At 37.9% G+C, this 21,063-nt stretch overlaps 1 protein-coding gene across 1 annotated transcript in view; it reads right to left on the minus strand.

Moving 5' to 3' along the window:
* Window positions 1-8,851: 8,851 nt before the first annotated feature.
* LOC149244671 (alpha-dioxygenase PIOX-like) overlaps window positions 8,852-21,063 on the minus strand; it is a 59,344-nt gene continuing 47,132 nt past the window's right edge. Inside the window, exons 7-11 of the mRNA XM_089368044.1 lie at window positions 16,705-16,932; window positions 16,273-16,475; window positions 15,926-16,169; window positions 15,801-15,814; window positions 8,852-9,066 (exon numbers count right to left, since the gene is read on the minus strand). Coding sequence (XP_089224170.1) covers window positions 8,852-9,066; window positions 15,801-15,814; window positions 15,926-16,169; window positions 16,273-16,475; window positions 16,705-16,932 — 904 coding nt within the window. The remainder of the gene's footprint in view (window positions 9,067-15,800; window positions 15,815-15,925; window positions 16,170-16,272; window positions 16,476-16,704; window positions 16,933-21,063) is intronic.

The following is a 21,063-nucleotide window of genomic DNA, read 5'->3' on the forward strand; positions in this document are numbered from 1 at the left end:
CATCCTATGTCTTTGATGCATCAAAATACATGGTCCACAACTCATTTGTACACAGACCGATTGATACACTAGTACTACTATAGCTACTGCTACTGCTATTAATACTAATGTTACAATTTAGTGTACATGTTTCATTTCCATCAGTTTGGCAAGGAAGGAGACCCAACTTTGTGTTTGGTGGGGTTGGACCTGACTGTGCAAGATAACACCCTAGTTCTATTTCCAAGAGGTAGTTTCTAAGCATGAGTTCAACAAACGCCAATAGTTCGTTCTCACCATTGGTGGGAGTGACACTATGTTTCATGTATCTATCAGATAACACCTAGATTTGATTGATTTTTCCCTGGTACGAAAACCATGAGTGTGACCAACCTGTGGCAAAGTATTCATTCAACTTGTTGGACCAGTCTCTGCTAAGCAGTAAGCCATAAGCTTCCAGTATGTCCACAATGAAAATGTTGATGCACTGGTGAACTCAGTCGTCATGAGATAATCATATAATCACATCCCAAAGTTCACCAATGGAAGGTTCACATGTTTGATCTAATTTGATGATCTATGTAAATTTCTTGCTCCATTGTGCATTGATCCTCTTGGAAATGGAGAGTGACATGACGTTAGTTGATGTTCCATAGTCAACTAAACAACTGTGAACATTGTGGTTCAAAATTTCAAATGAGAGCAAGAATGGAGGGCAAACAGAGTTTGCTTCTTCCATCCAGAGAGTGTTGAGAACAGTTGTGAGTGAACCTGGAGATGTGCTTGCTCCATTGTTGGTAGAGGTTGTGCTGTCTTTGGATGTTTTCTGCAATGTACACAAAAAATATCTCGTTGACCCTTGAGCTTAACTAACTGGAACAAAGAGATGTTTGCACACGTTTTATTCATATCTTCAACAATATTGTAGTCAAGAGTGGGTAAAATAACTTAGGTGTCTGGGGTTAGACTCGTGTTTGTACTATCCGATGGAGTGTTTTGAATTTTACTATTCATGGATGTACCCTTGTATGTAGAGGTCTTCGAGGGCTTCCTTTGAGCTTTCTTCTTTGGGACGACTGGTGGAACAACCTTCCTCATCAACAATTTCAACTTTTCTTGCATATCCCCAACAATGGGGGGATTCCCTTAACTTCTGAGATTGTATTGACCATTTTTCTTTGGGGGTTGCTTCTCGGTGTTCGTTTTCGGTGTTGTGCTCAAGCATTGATACATTCTGATCACCCGCCTAGTACCTGGTGCATCATCAGATAACATCTTCTTCATCTTATTCGTCTTTCGATTGACAATGCACATTGTTTACCACGTTTTTCAAACTATTTCACACCGAGTTTGCAACTCATTTCCATTCTGGACAAGTCCCTTCCAAGTAGCGATCTTCATGCAATGAGAAAAACTTGGAGTTTGTGCACATTTTCATTTGGAACACTGAGTTGGAGCTCTGTGTAGTTTTAGTTGGGAAGCTATTGCTGCTTGATCACATGCTCCTCTTCTATTATCTGGGACGCCGACCGCTAGCAAATGTCTCGATCATTCGTTGCATTAGCTTAGACACCTCTGTTGTCATGTTCTTGATGGGACAAGTAAGGGTTTCAATGTCACTTACTTCCTTGTATTTCTCCTTACTTGCAGTATCCTGGGGCTTCCTGCTCGCATCTTTGGAGACTTTTGCTGGTTCATCATCCTTGATGACTTCAATCGCACCCAGGTACTTTTCCACAACAACTGTCTCTTCACAATTTTTAAGTAACATTGGTTTCACAACCCGCTTAATGAAATGCACAATACTAGTTAGCAATGCAGACGTGTAATAGTTGACAGTGATGGAGTCATGAGGTTTTGTGTTTGCTGCAAACTTATTCAACATGCATAAAAAGATCTGATTAAATTCTTTCACTTTTTCCTTGGACTCCATCTTGAGGCTACCCAACTCTTTGAGAAACATGGTAGAGGTCTTGTCATCAACATTTGTTTCCAAAAACATTCTTTTGAACATACCCTAGTTTTGGATGGAGTTGAGAGGAAGGTTGTGATACCATACCACTACTCGACCATCCAAGGTACACCAAAACAATCTGCATGCAATGTAGAAGATGTCCAAGTGGTCTTCTACCTTCACTGTTATGTCAGGGTCATACTTTGTGAACATCCTCTCCCAATGCTTTGGAATCTTATGCAAAGCACCCGCGAGAGCCAATGGTCCCTAAGTCATTCACTCCAAGTTTTGGTCCACCATGTCTTCTTCTTCTTCGTCCTCCTCCTCTTCGTCAGAATCTGATGGTTCTGCCTCCGAGTCAGTTGGTTCATCTCCACCTCCACCTCCTTTGTTGCCTTCCCCTCTGCCTCTTATACCAGAGACTGAGCCCAAGATCACGAGGGTGTCCTATTCTTCGTGTCGAAATACTGGAGGTTCCTCTCCAGTCTCAACAGCTTCTTCCAGACCTTCGAGAGTGGAAAGAACTACTTCTTCAACTGATGAAGCAACAAATCCTATGGGAGTGGTCTTTGGCTTCTTTGATGCATATGGAAGATCTTGTATTCCTGGAATCAGTTCGACTACCTTGGAAAACTGATAGGTGATAGGATGGATAGAGTGGACATGATGATACGAAATTTCCTATTCACATATGGGAGGTGAGGAGTAACCAACTTCAGAGTTGCGCGTAGTGAGAGGGAGTGCGAGTTACTTCCTTGACCAGATTATTGATTAGTTAGCCATAAAAAACTCGCAACCCTCCTTCTAGCTCTAGAAATGTTGATAGTGCTGGACCTGCTAACATTCAGGGGATCTCCTTGGTATAAAGTCCCAACTATACCTCACACCGTTTGGTGTATGAGTTTCATATTGTATGATGGCCTGGTTTCCATTATCTTAACTATATGCCTTAGCTCTTTCTTATTATAACATGAGAGTGGTATACTTAGACTTCAAACAACAAGGTTCGTGTGCCTGTTGAGTGCTTAGTGTAACTTGTGTCTAAGTTATTTCACTGCAGAGGGAGAGGGTGAGAGTGAGTCTCAAGTCGAAAGGGAATAGTCCCAATTCAATTAGAGACACACAACACAACAGGACATGTGCAACTTTTGGTGGAGTAGTCCACACGGATGCGACAATCAAAAACATAAAGTGAACAGATATCACGTACAACACCCAGTGGAATAGTCCATACGAGTGTGATGGTGTTATAAAAATTTTACAAGGATGAATCTGTCGAGTGTTCAACAGAGTAGTCCACATGGGCGAGACAATGTTCATAACTAATACAACACATTTCCAACAACATATGCACTAAAACAACTGAAATAGTTCAACTATCTTACTACATGTTAAAGCAACATGCATTACAAGTGTCCAAAGAATAGTCTTACAAATGAATACAATACATGTGTGAAAATGTGTTGGCCTATTAACAGGCTTCTGAATTAAGAGAAAATTCCAAGACACATCCATACACCATACATCACAACACCGATAGCGGGGCATTGTAGCTACTTCTCGCTCCTCAAAGAAAAGACTATAGAATCTCAAGGCTATGTGGGAGGAGCCAAGGTGAAAAGTCTTTTACATTTACAAATGAGGGGTATATATAGTCAAGGGTGAACTTGAACCTTGTGACTCTTTGACTTCCCTCATGATTGTTTGACTTACATGACTCTTCAACTGAAATGACTCTTTAGCTTCGTATGTGGGTCTCTTGGACTTCCACGTTACATTACATTGATTATAGTAGTATGGCCCACAATAGTGATGTAGCCAGGATGACTCATGACATGGATCGGCATGACAGTGCTGGTATGTTGATGCTAATGGTGGTGTCCATGTTGGGTTGCAGTGCTATTGAATGATGAGCATGCTTTTAGTGTATCATAGATTCACCTCTGCATGACAATGTGTATGGAGTCTTTGATGGTCTTGGTGTCTACTTGATGTTGCATGTGCATGTATCCCCTTTGCTAGTAATTTGCATGCTTCATGTGTTCATCCGTTCATGAACATGTTACTTAGCATGCGCTCCTTGTTCATCCCATTTGTCATCGCGCCATGTATCATCCATGTACCTGTTTCTACAATCAATCATGATGAGACGACATCAAATCCAGAAATCCCCTAGTCCACCACGATGCATCATCTTTCATTTTCGGGTGCAGGTGACCGGGAGAGAGGAAAAGGCTCTGAAACTATGCAGAGCACATTTCAGGTCGGAATGTGAGGCTCCGAGCAACTGTTGGAAAAAAAAATCATAGAGGTCACTAGGAGGTTGGGTTGAGTAGGTTGGGACAATAGTGACATCTATGGGATCTGGCTTAGCTGGGAGGTAGAATTGTGCAATTTTTCCCATAAAGGCAATGCAGGAAACAAGAGGCACTGGCAGTGAAAACTGCGCAAATTTTCAAAGGAGGTCGGGAACAACGTGCAGTCGCTTTCTGGCCAACGCTACACAGAGCTAGTTGGCAGTCATGCAGGACATGTCTGCGCAATTTCTGGGTAGTTGGTGGAATATCAAAGAAAATTGTACAATTTTCAAGAGGAGTGGTAGGTAGGCCGACAGGGGGACTGATTGAAAAAACAACGCAATTTCCAGAGATAATGCAGTGAGAGGCAACAGGTGCCTGTCTGTCTTGTCTGGGCAATTTCTTCAGTCAGTGCAAATGGGTAGGTTGACAACTTCTACACAATTTTTGGGAGGAGTAAAGCCCGAGGTCACTTCCCAATCAAATTCTTCAGTTGGCTAGGAGGAGGCTTGATGGGTAGGCTTATGGGAAGCACATATTGAGCTAACTTCTTGGGAAACTTATGCGTTGTTCTAGGTGATAGTCGACCAAGCTGATTCCACAATTGCATAGTACAGACTTCCTGGGAGGTAGCCTCAAGCTCTGCACAATTTTGGGCAATGATGCTTGGTCACTAAGGGTTGAGACTGCGTAGTGCAGCTCAATGGAGTTTCAGCTGATGGAGGGTGGTCCAGTCGACAGATCTTCGGTAAAACGGTTAAGTGTGTGAGTGAGTGAACTCGTGTATACATGACCTTCTGAACACACACTCAACATTACTCGATGAAAGACACCTCAAACAAACAACACAACATGCTTAGTGTGAATGACTAAAGGGTACAAGCGACAAGTGTGACACTTGAGATAGATCATTGAACAACCGTGACGACACTTGTACTACATTGCATATAACTTTGTGTGTGAGTGCAAAAGGAATTTATATAGCAAACACAACTTGTACACATGAAGACAGACATTGAACATAGCCAGAACAAGACCACAAGCATAACATTGCAACCAACATGCTAAAAGACAACTAGTGAATGGTCAAACAAAGATGGTGTAAATACATGACACGAGCTCATGGGATGAGACTGAGTGCTTGCAATCATCAAGGAAAAACCAAGGAAGGCTCCGAAATTGGATGCAAGTCAAAAAAAATTAGGGTGTTGGAGTCGCTACTACAAATGGAAAGGTCAATCTCATAATGGTTTAGTTGGAATCATGAAAACGAAAGATTAGACACTTTGATGATCTTCAAATCCTTCAATATTATAGGGAGGATAATGTTCTAACACATTTTATCTCAATGAAAGCTTTAATTTTGTATCTTGGCATTTGTACTTGTTCATAAATTTTCAATGGTGTTTTATCATCAGTGTTTTCATTTAATCTCCTTAATATTTCATTTGTAGTGAAAATTTATTCTTTTTTCTTTATGTATGATTGAATCATATTTTGGATCCTAAGTTAAAATGTAAGCTAAGAAATCAAATGAGTTGCTATGCGATTAAAAGAATGCACTTTTTTATTTCCATTCTAGAAATATAAAAATTATATTTACGGGTATCTGGTGGACTATCCAAGAAAATTGTACAATTTTTAGGAGTGGTAGGTAGGCCGATAGGGGGACTAACTGAAAAACTACGTAATTTCCAGAGATAGTGTAGTAAGAGGAATCATGTGCCTCTCCTTATTTTCTATGCAATTTATTCAGTCAGTGCAAGTGGGTAGCATGACAACTTCTACACAATTTTTGGAAGAAGTGAAGCCCAAGGTCACTTCCCAATTAAATTCTTCGGTTGGCTAGCAGGAGGCTTGATGGGTAGGCTTATGGGAAGCGCATATTGAAATAGCTTCTTGAGAAACTTTTGCGTTGTTCTGGGCGACAGTTGACCAAGCTGATTCCATAATTGCATAGTGCAGACTTCCTGGGAGGTAGCCTCAAGCTCTGCGCAATTTTGGGCAACGATGCTTGGTGACTGAGGGTTGAGATTGCGTAGTGCAGCTCAATGGAGTTTCAGCTGATGGAGGGTGGTCTAGTCGACAAATCTTCGGCAAAACGGTTAAGTTTGTGAGTGAGTGAACTCATGTATACATGGACTTCCAAACACACACTCAACATTACTTGACGACAAGACACCTCAAACCAACAACACAACATGCTTAGTGTGAATGACTAAAGGGTACTAGCAACAAGTGCGACAATTGAGATAGATCATTGAATGACTGTGACGACACTTGTACGACATCGCATATAACTTCGTGCGTGAGTGCGACACATGTTTATATAGCAAAAACAACTTGTACACATGAAGACAAACATTCAACATAGCCAGAGCAAGATCACAAGCATAACATTGCAACCAACATGCTAAAAGACGACTGGTGAATGGTCAAGCAAAGAGGGTGTAAATACTTGACACGAGCTCATGGGATGAGCCTGAGTGTTTGCAATCATCAAGGAAAAACCAAGGAAGACTCCAAAATTGGATGCAGGTCAAATTTTTTGAGGGTGTTGCAGCCACTACTATAAATGGAAAGGTCAATCTTATAATGATTTAGTTGGAATCATGAAACGAAAGAAGACACTTTGATGATCTTCAAATCCTTAAATATTATAGGGAGGATAATGTTCTAGCACATTTTCTCTCAATGAAAGCTTTAATTTTGTATCTTGGCATTTGTACTTGTTCATAAATTTTCAATGGTGTTTTATCATCAGTGTTATCATTTAATCTCTTTAATATTTCATTTGTAGTGACAATTTATTCCTTTTTCTTGATGTATGATTGAAGCATATTTTGGATTGTAAGTTAAAATGTAAGATAAGAAATCAAATGAGTTGCTATGCGATTAAAATATTGTACTTTTTTATTTCTATTCTAGAAATATAAAAAGTATATTTTTTCTTTTGGAAAAGAAAATCCATAAAAACTCATAACAATTCATATTGGTAAAACATATATATAATAGCTATACTTCATGATACTTCTAAAATTATGATTTATATTATTAATAAATATATTTTAGAATCTCATATTTAAATTTTATTTATAAGCATATAAAAAATTAATACTTACAATAAATTCTTTTCTAGGCTATCTTTCTCTATATAAATAATGTTGTGTATATCACATTAAAAAATTAAGTTACAAAATATATATAAAGCATGTAAAAAAATCCATGTAACTATATGTATTAAGGTTTTGTCAAAATTAGGGTTGGAAAGAAGGTTAGGGGTACTCCCCCAAGGAGGACAAAGTGTTCATGTACTTATGGGGTCTTGGTCATATGAAAAATAATGAAGCAGATATATACGGTCTCTACTAGGGAATTTTGTTAGGCAAAGGAAAGTAGATATATAGACTTAAAGTTATGGGATATTCTCTACTAATCCTGCATCACGCTCCATCCCCAAGGAGAAATCAATGAAAAACATCATGAAAAGAAGCAGGAGTATTGGTGAATATATCTCATCAAAGCATATTCCATGTCCTAAGAGAATTCAACAAAAATAAAGACGAGGTGTAAATTGAAGGTATCTCGTCAAAGCATATTACATGCCCTAAGAGAATTCAACAAAAATACAGATGAGGTGGTGTAAATTGACGACAAGTGAATTAAAGATGGATGGTCAAACCACATAATTTCCTAATGGTGAATGAGTCTACTAGAAAAAATTCCTATTAGAGTTAAGCATTGTAAATTTTGTGTTTTGTTGGAGAAATTTGTATGGTGTTTACCTAGAAACTCCCTCTTTTTGTTTCTTGATAAATTCTTCAAGAAAATCATGTATTCCTATTGAAAAGAAGAAAAAAATTGAAAAATTTTCATGAATTGGCTATGTCATGTTTGATGTATTTACTATGAACCACTAACATAATTATATAATATAAATACTCTTTCACGGTTAAAAAAATATTTTGTTAAAATTAAAAATGTATATAATATAAATACTCTTTCACGGTTAAAAAATATTTTGTTAAAATTAAAAATGAAATACTTTTAGATATAAAAATGTGAACTTTATATAAAAATAAATAATATTATTAAAAATAAATAATAAGTATAAATCTATCTTAACTTTAAATAAAAAAAAAAAAAAATTTCTCAAAATACAAAACTTTCTCAAATGTTATACTCAAAAATATGTTTGCATTTAATTTCTCCCGCACATGGTAAATCCTCTTTTAAAAAGCCTTCGAAAGAAGATAAAGGGTATATACTCTTAAAAAAAATACAACGATAAAAATAAATGAGGAAATATGTGGACATAATGTTAACAAAAAAAAATGAGATGAAATATACAATACCATATTACGAAATAAAATATAATTTAAAAAGTCAATCAAATATAAAATTAAAATTGTGTTAATCTTATCGTCTGATCACTCCAAAGGGTTAAACATTGATAATGTAAGAACATCCATCACTTTCATCAGCAGGGCCCTAACGAAACGTACATCAACTTTACTATTTCAAGGTCTTGATCGATGGAATCGACAGACAAATAGCTTGAATTTGATCGCTGTACTTATTCAACTAATGAAATTACAACATGGCAAGGCTTTCTTAAAACCTAATGAGGAATGCGAAAATAGAGTGGAGTGTGGTTCATAGGCTCGGGGCTGGCACTCCAAACAGAAAATGCACTTGATGAATTCATCCACTTCTCTACCAGTTCTGGGTAGTGACGATACAACACGTCTTTCAGACTCTCTGTCTTTTTGTTTACCCATTCCAGGCCTTTCTCTGTATATACTTCCTTGTTAAAATCACTGGTGAAAAATCTGTTGAAAATATAATTTCAACAGCGATCGCCGATATCGCATATCGGCATATCGGCAGGTTGAAGCATAGGAGGCAGGCAGTGGCAGCGATATAAAATGTTGCCGACGAGCGATCGCCGATATCGCATCGGCAAAGTCAAAGTGAAGGGCCGATATCGCATCGGCAAAGTTGAAGTGAAGGAGTCATAAGGAAGCTCTTGTGTTTGCGATGAGCGATCGCCGATATCGCATCGGCACTTCGCTATCGGCAATATCATAGGGTCGGGGTCTTTGACATGAGTAAAGTTGCGATGCGATGGAGTGGACCCGATGGCTTCCCAAAACCAAATTGCATAATGTTTGAAATTCACCCGACGGCAAATATTAAATGTTGCGTGGAGTAAAGCTAAGTTTTGGTTGACCATACGTCTTAATGAAATGTCATAGTGGTAGGTAGAATATTAAAGTTTTACATAGAGTTCGTAAGTTTTTTTTATGAGAAGGTATGGGCGTATGTACTTATCACATAAATTCTGTATGGGATAGGTGTATGTAATTTATTACTGTGTTGACCATTGTTTCATGTATGGCACACGGGAGGTTTTAGTGTGAGTTCACAGTAGAGTAAAATTAGAGTGGTGAAGCGAAAACCATGTGTTGTATTTCATACACAGCAGTGTGAAAAATGTGAAGAACCAGAGGGTGAATGCACAGCAGTGCACAAATGTATTTGGTAATGTTTTGTAAGGAACTGTAAAACAGAGGAATAGTAAAAACCATGTGTGGTTTTGCATAAAGGAAATGGTGGAGCGTGAAATTTTGTAAGCCTGTGTGAATTTTGTTTTACAGCAGTAAGCTCATGTAAACGCTTGTTAGTTATTTTTCACAGCAGTGAATATAAAAGGGATTTTACAGTGGTAAATCTTTGTATCAATTTTTAATGAATAGAAAGTTTTAATAGTGGTGAATTACTCTGTTTTCTCTGTGAAATTTTTGAGTCTTCCTGTGCACAAAAGATCCTGGAGTAAAGTAAAAACAGAGCACTGCCTCTGTGTGTTTGAATATTTGGTTTTTGGTATTTTTCCCATTTAAAAAAAAGAAAAATATCCAACAGTGGTATCAGAGCTGGCTTAGGCTCTTGAAGGTGTTCAAGAAGCTGAAGGGAGAAGGTTGTTGCTGCAGCAAAACTTCTCAGGCAGACAGAAGACTCAGACATCAAAGGATTCAGGTATTTCAAAAGTTTTTTTTATGTTGCTGAAGAAACAGTCAGTTGTTTTTAAACATACACAGTCAAGGAATGGCTAGCACAAGCACTGGTATGGGTTTGTTTAACACCCAGCTCCCACAGTTTAATGGGAAGAACTATGACTACTGGTCAATAACTATGACAGCCCTGCTTGCCTCCCAAGACTTATGGGAAATAGTTGAAGATGGCTTCGAAGAACCAGCAGATGAAACTGAGTTCAATGCATTAACTCAGGGAGAGAAGGATCTGCTGAAGAACAATAGGAAGAAGGACTCAAAAGCCCGTGTGTTGTTGTATCTAGCAGTAGACCAGAGTATGTTTCCAAGGTTAGCAGCAGCTAAGACAGCCAATGAAGCATGGCAAACCCTCAAGACAGCCTATCAAGGCATGGAGAGAGTGAAGACAGCAAAACTACAATTGCTGAGAAAGGATTTTGAGAATCTGAACATGAAGGAGTCAGATAACATTGACTCATTCTTCACTCATGTGATTGGTGTAATCACACAAATGAGAACTCATGGAGAAACCATTGAAGACAGAAGAATTGTGGAGAAAATATTGAGGGTCTTACCCTCAAGGTTTGATGCCATAGTCACCACCATTGAAGAGACAAAGGATCTCTCAAGCTATTCAGTTGATGAGCTACACGCATCACTGATAACACATGAACAGAGGTTGAGTAGGAATGAAAACTCATCTCTTGAGCAAGCCTTCAAGACCCAGATGTCCTTTGGAAGAGGAAGAGGTCAAGGCAGAGGAAACAAGAGAGGAAGAGGCAGAGGAAACAAGAGAGGAAGAGGCAGAAGCCAGAACAGAGGTGGAAGGAACAACCCATCAAATGCACAAGGAAGAGGCAGCAATCCAAGTCAGAACCAAGGCCAAGGCAGCAGCCAACAAGGAGGACAACATCATGCTCAAGGACAAAGGTATGAAAAATCTAATGTCCAATGTTATTACTGTAAAAGGTATGGGCATTATGCCAGTGAATGTAGGAAGAAGCAGCACGATATGAGTAGTAGACAAAATGCAAATGTTACTAGGGAAAACAACAGCCAAAATAATGTGTTGTTAGCATGTAACATGGCTGAAACACATAGTGAAGACATATGGTTTTTAGACTCAGGTTGCAGCAACCATATGACCGGAAATATAGCCTTCTTTTCTGCCCTCGATAAAAATGTGAAATCAGAAGTCACACTAGGAACTGATAGTAAAGTGTCTGTTATGGGAAAAGGAGAAATAAAAATACTTTCAAAGCAAGGAGAAAGGAAAACCATAGCAGATGTATACTATGTCCCCGGAATGAGATGTAATCTCTTGAGTATTGGACAGCTTGTCCATAAGGGGTACAATGTTTTCTTTAAAAATGATGTGTGCACCATCATGGATATACCACCCAGCAAAAGATGCATTGCTGAAGTGAAGATGACAAGGAACAGGATGTTCCCTCTCCGGATCAGGACTGACATGAAGAACAAAAGGGAAATGGCAGCAGTCACCCAAGAGGCCTTCCAGAGCGTGCCAAAGGATGAGAACTGGTTATGGCATTTGAGATTTGGTCATCTCAATTTTGGAGGTCTAAATTTGTTGAGTAGGAAAGGAATGGTAAAGGGATTACCATTGATAGAGAAACCGGACAGCCTATGTGAAGGCTGCATTTTGGGAAAACAACATAGAGAAAGTTTTCCATCAGGGAAGAGCATAAGGGCAAAAGCACCCTTAGAAATCATCCACTCAGATTTGTCTGGGCCAATGCAAGCTCCATCATTAGCTGGCAGCCAATATTTCCTAACATTCATTGATGACTGTACAAGAAAGACTTGGATATACTTCCTTAAAAACAAAAGTGAAGTGTTCGAGAAATTCCAAAACTTCAAGGCATTTGTTGAAAACCAAAGCGGGCTGCACATTAAAGTTTTGAGAACTGATAGAGGAGGTGAGTATATCTCCAAGGAATTCCTAAGATTCTGTAGAGAAAATGGAATTCATAAACAGTTTACAACTCGGTACACTCCGCAGCAAAATGGAGTTGCTGAAAGGAAGAACAGGACCATCATGGATATGGCGAGGAGTATGTTGAAGGCAAAGCATTTGCCGAATGAGTATTGGGCTGAAGCTGTACATTGTGCAGTTTATATATTAAACAGGTGTCCTACAAAAGCAGTCATGAACAAGGTGCCGGAAGAGGCATGGAGTGGGAGAAAGCAAGGAGTCACCCACATGAGAGTTTTTGGGTGTGTGGCCTATGCACACATACCAGATCAGCTAAGGAGGAAGTTGGACAGCAAAGGGGAGAAATGCATCTTCATTGGATACAGTGATGAATCCAAAGCCTACAGGCTGTACATTCCATCTACCAAGAAGTTCTTTGTAAGCAGGGATGTTCAATTCATTGAGGAAGAAGCTTGGGATGGAAGCATAGAGAAAACAGTGAATGTCAAGAGCTGTTTGTCTCATGATGAAGATGAAGAGGAAGTGGCTGAAGTACATCCCCAAACAGCAGCGCCAACACAAGGACAGCAGGGTACACCATTGAGGATCAATGAAAGTGCCTCTCCAAGCACACCACAAGGAGGAAATTCAAGTGCATCTTCAAGCACTTGCACACCAAGTGAAAGAGGTAAGAAATTTAGAAATCTAAGTGACATTTATAACGAAGGAATGAATTCCTTATTTGCCTTGTATTGTCATGTTGATGATCCTATTCATTTCGAGGATGCAATCAAAGATAGGAAATGGATAGAAGCTATGGATGAGGAGATGAATGCCATAGAGAGAAACAAAACATGGGATTTGGTTGAGCTACCAAAAGGCAAAGAAGTCATTGGTGTGAAATGGGTCTACAAGACCAAGAGCAATGCTGAAGGCAAGATTAAAAGGCATAAAGCAAGGCTGGTTGTCAAAGGCTACAAGCAGCAGTACGGGAGAGATTATGAGGAGACTTTCGCACCGGTTGCAAGAATGGAAACCGTGAGAGCAGTGCTGTCCATAGCAGCACAAAACAAATGGAAAGTCTACCAAATGGATGTGAAGTCAGCATTCCTAAATGGAGTGTTAAAGGAAGAGGTTTATGTTGAACAGCCTCTCGGATATGAGAAGAAAGGTGAAGAGCACAAAGTGTGCAAATTGAAGAAAGCTCTTTATGGGCTAAAGCAAGCGCCAAGAGCATGGTACAGCAGGATAGATTCATATCTATTGGATAATGAATTTGACAAATGTGAAGGAGAACCCACAGTCTACATCAAGGAAAAGGATGGTAAAATTTTAATTTTTGTCTTGTATGTAGATGATGTTATTTTCACTGGAAATGATATTTATCTTATTGAGAATTTTAAATCAGTCATGAAGGATGAATTTGAAATGACTGACATGGGTTTGTTGAGATACTTCTTAGGCATAGAAGTAGATCAAAATGAAAAAGGAATTTTTATATCTCAAGCAAGATATGTAAATCAAGTTTTGGGCAGATTTAACATGGAAGAATGCAAGGCAGCCATCACTCCCACAGTGATGGGATTAAAGCTCAGCAGAGAGGACAGCAGCAAGGATTTTGATCCTAGCTTGTATAAAAGCATTGTTGGCAGCCTTATGTATTTAACAGCAACTAGGCCTGATTTAATGTATGCTGTTAGTTTGATTTCCAGATTCATGGAGAGGCCAAAGGAGGCACATTGGCAGGCAGCAAAGAGAATTTTGAGGTATGTCAAAGGTACCAAAATGTTTGGCATATTATATAGTGTCTCAGAAAGTTCAGATTTAATTGGTTACACTGATAGTGATTGGGCTGGAAGTGTAGATGATCGGAAGAGCACTTCCGGTTATGCTTTTCATATGGGTTCAGGAGCCATTTCATGGGCTTCTAAGAAGCAGTCCATTGTAGCATTGTCTACAGCAGAGGCTGAATATGTGGCAGCTACAGCAGCAGCTTGTCAAGCAGTGTGGATGAGAAGAATGTTGAGAAGCTTAGGCCAAGAACGGGCAAAAACGACAGTCATCTTTTGTGACAATAGCTCAGCTATTGCATTGTCAAAGAATTCAGTGTTTCACAAGAGAACGAAGCACATTGATACAAGGTTTCACTACATCAGAGAATTGGTGAACAATGGAGAAATTGTGCTACAACATTGCAGTACTCAGGAACAGGTAGCAGACATTTTGACAAAGCCATTGGATCAGAAGAGCTTTGAATTTTTGAGGAAGTGTTTGGGTATGATTGAATGCCCGACAGTTGAAATTAAAGGGGAGTGTTGAAAATATAATTTCAACAGCGATCGCCGATATCGCATATCGGCAAGTCGGCATATCGGCAGGTTGAAGCATAGGAGGCAGGCAGTGGCAGCGATATAAAATGTTGCCGACGAGCGATCGCCGATATCGCATCGGCAAAGTCAAAGTGAAGGGCCGATATCGCATCGGCAAAGTTGAAGTGAAGGAGTCATAAGGAAGCTCTTGTGTTTGCGATGAGCGATCGCCGATATCGCATCGGCACTTCGCTATCGGCAATATCATAGGGTCGGGGTCTTTGACATGAGTAAAGTTGCGATGCGATGGAGTGGACCCGATGGCTTCCCAAAACCAAATTGCATAATGTTTGAAATTCACCCGACGGCAAATATTAAATGTTGCGTGGAGTAAAGCTAAGTTTTGGTTGACCATACGTCTTAATGAAATGTCATAGTGGTAGGTAGAATATTAAAGTTTTACATAGAGTTCGTAAGTTTTTTTTATGAGAAGGTATGGGCGTATGTACTTATCACATAAATTCTGTATGGGATAGGTGTATGTAATTTATTACTGTGTTGACCATTGTTTCATGTATGGCACACGGGAGGTTTTAGTGTGAGTTCACAGTAGAGTAAAATTAGAGTGGTGAAGCGAAAACCATGTGTTGTATTTCATACACAGCAGTGTGAAAAATGTGAAGAACCAGAGGGTGAATGCACAGCAGTGCACAAATGTATTTGGTAATGTTTTGTAAGGAACTGTAAAACAGAGGAATAGTAAAAACCATGTGTGGTTTTGCATAAAGGAAATGGTGGAGCGTGAAATTTTGTAAGCCTGTGTGAATTTTGTTTTACAGCAGTAAGCTCATGTAAACGCTTGTTAGTTATTTTTCACAGCAGTGAATATAAAAGGGATTTTACAGTGGTAAATCTTTGTATCAATTTTTAATGAATAGAAAGTTTTAATGGTGGTGAATTACTCTGTTTTCTCTGTGAAATTTTTGAGTCTTCCTGTGCACAAAAGATCCTGGAGTAAAGTAAAAGCAGTGAATATAAAAGGGATTTTACAGTGGTAAATCTTTGTATCAATTTTTAATGAATAGAAAGTTTTAATGGTGGTGAATTACTCTGTTTTCTCTGTGAAATTTTTGAGTCTTCCTGTGCACAAAAGATCCTGGAGTAAAGTAAAAACAGAGCACTGCCTCTGTGTGTTTGAATATTTGGTTTTTGGTATTTTCCCCATTTAAAAAAAAGAAAAATATCCAACAAAATCGATCTGCTTCCAATCGACTGCTTCCAATCGACTGCAATAATAATATACAACATGCCCACAATAAGAAACTGTACATATACGTATAGCCAGCATTTTTCTAGTTATGTTTAGGGATTGAATATAACAAAGGAATACTACCCACCGTGATGCCATGAGCACGAAGATAAAGAAAGCTGTTTCGCTGATTGCATAACCTTTAATCTTGTTTTCTGCCATCAGGCCCACCAACAAATCCAGGGCTTCAACATCGTTACCATAAACTTCTTGCAGGGTTTGGATAGCCTCCTTATCGTCAGTAAGTTCCTCCCACTTAGCGATAGGAATCATAAGCATATTGCGACGGAATTGGTTGTATCTTGATACGCTCCTCTCCCTGTCACGATAAACTTGGAAACAAAAAAAAAATCATCGAATCATAACATGCCACCCAAAATTTTATTAAATTTGTTGTGATCTTGAAGAGAATAATGTGAGCTGATGATATCATACTCTCAAGTGCAGGCATGTCTACGTGATCAGGTCTGTCCTGGCCACTGGGGTCCTGAGGAATGATGTTTCTCATCCACACAGGGTAGTTCCAGAGATCGAGGGCGCCGCAGGCTTGATGGCCCATTGATACAATTTGAGCTTCATTACCAATCTCTGATAACGTCTTTTCTCCAGAAATTCCGATGAGCTCCCTCATGTCTATCCTGTGACATGAAAATTAAATCCACCCAGTAAATGCTAGATTTTCTGCTTAATCTAAGAAACCGTTAACAAGAGTAAGTGAGAGTTCTATTCTGAAGTGATCATGATGGTGTTTACAGTTCTTAAGATCAGTAAAGTGTTTAAAGTCGAAATGGAAGTATCGAATTTACTACAAGACAAGATTTCCCATAAGTGCATTCTTCGAGCAGGGAAAGTGTTTTATAAACTCACTCTTTGAGCACCGGAGGTGTTTTAGAGCTGGCTGAAGTTCCATGAATGTCTCTGAGGAGGATACTGTCTGGCAACATACTATGCATTCGATAGACACTAACGAATTCCTCCGTCAAAGAGTAAGGGACTCCATGATTCTGAGGCTTCGGCATAGAAATAAAGCCACTAAGAAGTGAACTTCCTGTGTGACCAAAGGCATCCTTGAACTTCTTCCCCAACAGTCCATACCTGCGCATAAAAAACGTTTTTCCCGACCGAGCAAAATAAAGTATTGTATCAAGTGTTTAGTACAGTTTTTTCTTGTTCTACTAAAAATAGTTAAATAGTCCGCCCTTCTCTGTGTCATGTACAAATTCTGTTTGAAGCATTCAGATATTCTCAATATAACCTATATTTGTCCTTCGTTATAATAAGTGGCTTTAAAGAGCACCGTTAGCAAATTAAAGTATTTATATTTTTTTTTCTAAATGTGTATTTTGGAAGAGGATTATAAAATTTTAATTTATTTATTAACATTGTTGGGGAAATTAAATAAATTGAAGGGTTAATAAATGCTCTTGAAACACTTATTTCATCATACATGTTAATATATATATATATATATATAATAATAATAAAAATAAATAAAAGTTAAACATATTTACATTATTAACAAGTTTTTTTTTATGTATGAAGACATACCGCCATTTTATCATAGAGATTTTTAATTTATAAATAGATTTTGTTCTAATATGATGGGCTAATACTATGGATTTTGAATATGAAATGTCTAAAAAAACACAACTCTTTTTATATAAGACTTGTTCATATGATATTTTTTAATTAATAAATTTATTTAAAAGGGTTAAAAAAGCATAACTACTTCGGAAATAAATCTCACCCTTTGATTTGGGTATAATACTAAAAATATATAGAGATTAAATCCTTCCATCCACTTAATAATTATTGATAATTAAACTAAATTATGAAGCCTTATTTTAAAATAAGCATGTCTATCAGCATAACTAGATTTGTAATTTTGCTATAACCAATGAGTTTAAATGGCACATGTAATGAATTGTTTAATGTATTTAAATTTTTCGGTTTTATTAAGTTTTTTTTGGGATAGGCATGCATATTTTGGAATAGGAATCCTATAATTCTGATAAAAACTGAATATAATAACTATATATTAAATTAGCTCTCCAGGTGAGATACCTGGAGTGTGTACAAACACTCATACACACCCTTATATCTTGAGTCAGGTAAGCCTCAAATATATAGTTTTTCACAATATAGGGTGGTTTGAACGACTCCCTCACAAATAAAATCTCAATCCTATTCTAAAGCAACAAACACTCTAACATAGGAAAGCTAACTTTCTCCATTAATGCTAACACCCCCCCTTAATGGAGAAAGGGTTCACTAAAAAACTCAAATGACATACGACGTCTACTGGTCTCAGTCTCAGCTAGGCTTACAATGGTAAAAGGAAGAGCTTTCATTTTTGTCTTCTTGCACCAAATCCCATACGTGTTCATTTGTGGATGAAGCTTCATCTTCACTTTCTTTGCCATAAGAAAATGATGGGGCTTTGCCTCCTTTTTATGTTTTCTCCTCCTCAGGAGGAACACATGAACTCTTTTCCTCCTCTTCGATTATATACTAGCATTCTTTGCATTTGATGTTGCAGGTTCTTGGGATTCTTCAATTGCTTCTTCTTGTCTCCCAATATCTGCACAAAAAAAATGTTAGATTTATAAAGAGGACCATATTTGCTTTATCTTCCTGTTCCTTCAAGAGAGCTTTCATTTCTCCATCTCTCCCTACTCCATCCCTCTCTGCTGACATAGTTATGCCTTCAGCCTCTTCACTCAGTTATGTTGCTACACGCATGTTCTGCATTTGCTCCGTATGTGAGGATATGCCTTCCTTCTCACCAAACAATAACTCATCAATAAGATGTTTTTCGTCAAATTGATCCACTCATCATGAGGTATATAAGTCTCATCAAACTTGATTTCTACATCTGGAAAACTTTCAGATTCTACAATAATGGATGTGTTTTCATCATCACAGGTTTTAGTTACAGACACATATTCATCACCCATCATTGCATCTTCAATTTCACAATCAAATATGGGATCATTTTCAAGAGTAATATCTTCAACATCATTGCCCTCATTCAAATAGTATTTCATTTATAAAACATCCCATAAAAATTTTGTACTAAGAACCTCTCCATATTCATATATTATGATGAGTATGATGTTATCATCTAATGGAGATATTATAAGACTTAATGTTGATGCATCTCCACTATCGTTAATAATATCTCCAACACAATTGAATAAATTTACCTTCCATAATACTATTTCCATTTTATTTGCCCATATTTCATAATTCATACCTGACAAAGAGGGTGGATGAGGCATTAGCCTCTTAATGATTTCAACAAATTCTAGATCTGCGTCATGATCCTTCACTTGATTATTCTAGATCTGCGTCATGATCCTTCACTTGATTAGTTATAAGTCCATCAGCATCAACTGGAAACTCTTCACCAAATTCAATAAAACAATATATTGCCTCTATCCCGTGATGCGTTCTCCTTAGTTTCCTTTGAGACTCTTTCAATCTCCTTTGTTGACCTATTTCTCCTTCTATTTTCTCCCTTGCATCAGGCACACAAGAACACTTCGACCGGGAATAGTTCTTTACCCAATCCCGAATTCAGTGGTCGTAACACCTAGAGGAAGGGAAACCCACTGGCTTCAACACCTAGATCCACTTCGACCATGACTAGGTTCCAAATAAATAAATAAAAACGGTCCAGAATGTCGGAAATGTGATCTCTTCAACTGCAACTCTCTGCAACTCAACACAAACACACTAGTCTTCAGCGCTAGAAAAATTGCAGGGCAGCCTCGTGAACAAGATGAAGATGCCTCTACAACAATTTCATGTGGTTAGCCCTCACTTGATAGATGGCTCATAGGCCTCTGATCCCTTGCTTATAGCATCTATATTGGTCAAGAGATCGAACCCACAAGGAGTCGGAGCAGGATGAAGAACAAGATGATGTTCACATAGGTAATTAAAAATACACAAAAAAAAAAAGATTTTTTCAATGACTCATGTGCCTCAACGATAGAAGTTCGAACAACCAAGGCATTATTTTTTCGCTCCACAATTTGCACAGTCTAAGCTTTGACACGCTCCAAACTTAGCATATTGGTTATTCAACTCAGCTCAGCCCCACGATGGGTGCCAAGATCAACCCCAACTGCAATTACGTTGCACGATGAATGACAACTACAATGATAGGAAGCTCCAGCTCTTCAATCACTCAGATAATAACATCAATCATGCTGTTATGGATTCAAACCACGCCCAAGCCAGTCAAACACCTCCACGGGCTTCACCAGATTACTAGTCCACTGCAGCTCCAACTATTTATTTTCACACATTCATAGCAACCATGCCCTATACTCACAGTAACATCGATCTGGTGGAAGAGACACCTTATTCAACTCGCAAGAGTCGAGCCCTTCACTCTTCCACTGCAGAACATGATAATGTCAAACAACTCCATTTACCGAGCGAGAACAAATCAAGCACAATGAGGCTTCCCCTGTTTTTTGTATTGTCGAGATTCTTTGGACTGTCACACCTATATATATATTGACGCCAACATACTCCTCTTTCGATCAAACAAACCAACCTCACCTCACTTTTCTCAAAACATCAGGCTAATCGGCTTTCTATGAGCATTAGGAGGATCACATATCAATTACCATTTGATAATCTGTGTGTTATTTCACCACGGGCCTTCGGGCCTCACCACGGAAATTAAGCCTCTGCCACGACATGGATCTCAGCACCACGATCTTCTTCTTAGTTCTCAACATAGCTACCAAGTTCGGCCGTACTGGCCAGAAAAATTCGAAAATTCGAGAGTACGATTCGGTTCGGCTGCAAATTCGGATATTGGAATTCGATACTTTTTTTTAGTAAATGGTGAGTTAAAAATATTACAATTATGATGAAATTTGTTAAATAATTTTTCGTTTATATTAAGAAATAAGTTATAATTTAAAAATATTATAATTATTATCAAATTTAAACAAAAATTATTAATATAAAATTTAATATTTAAAAATAGATATTTTTATATTATTTAAAATATTAAAAACAAATATTCCTATATTAAATAAACTAGAATTAAAATCTAATTTAGTAAGAATTTTTGTTAATAAAAAAATTAATATTTGAAAATAAAAAATAGAAATTTCTATATTAAAAAAGTATATTAAATAATAAATTGCATATTAAAAAAATTATAATAGTAAAAAACAATAAATTTTGTATTAAAATATA

This window comes from Pinus tabuliformis, chromosome 8 (assembly GCF_031772625.1).
Source record: "Pinus tabuliformis cultivar Carrire ecotype Pingquan chromosome 8, CPIR1, whole genome shotgun sequence".
NCBI classification, from domain to species: domain Eukaryota; kingdom Viridiplantae; phylum Streptophyta; class Pinopsida; order Pinales; family Pinaceae; genus Pinus; species Pinus tabuliformis.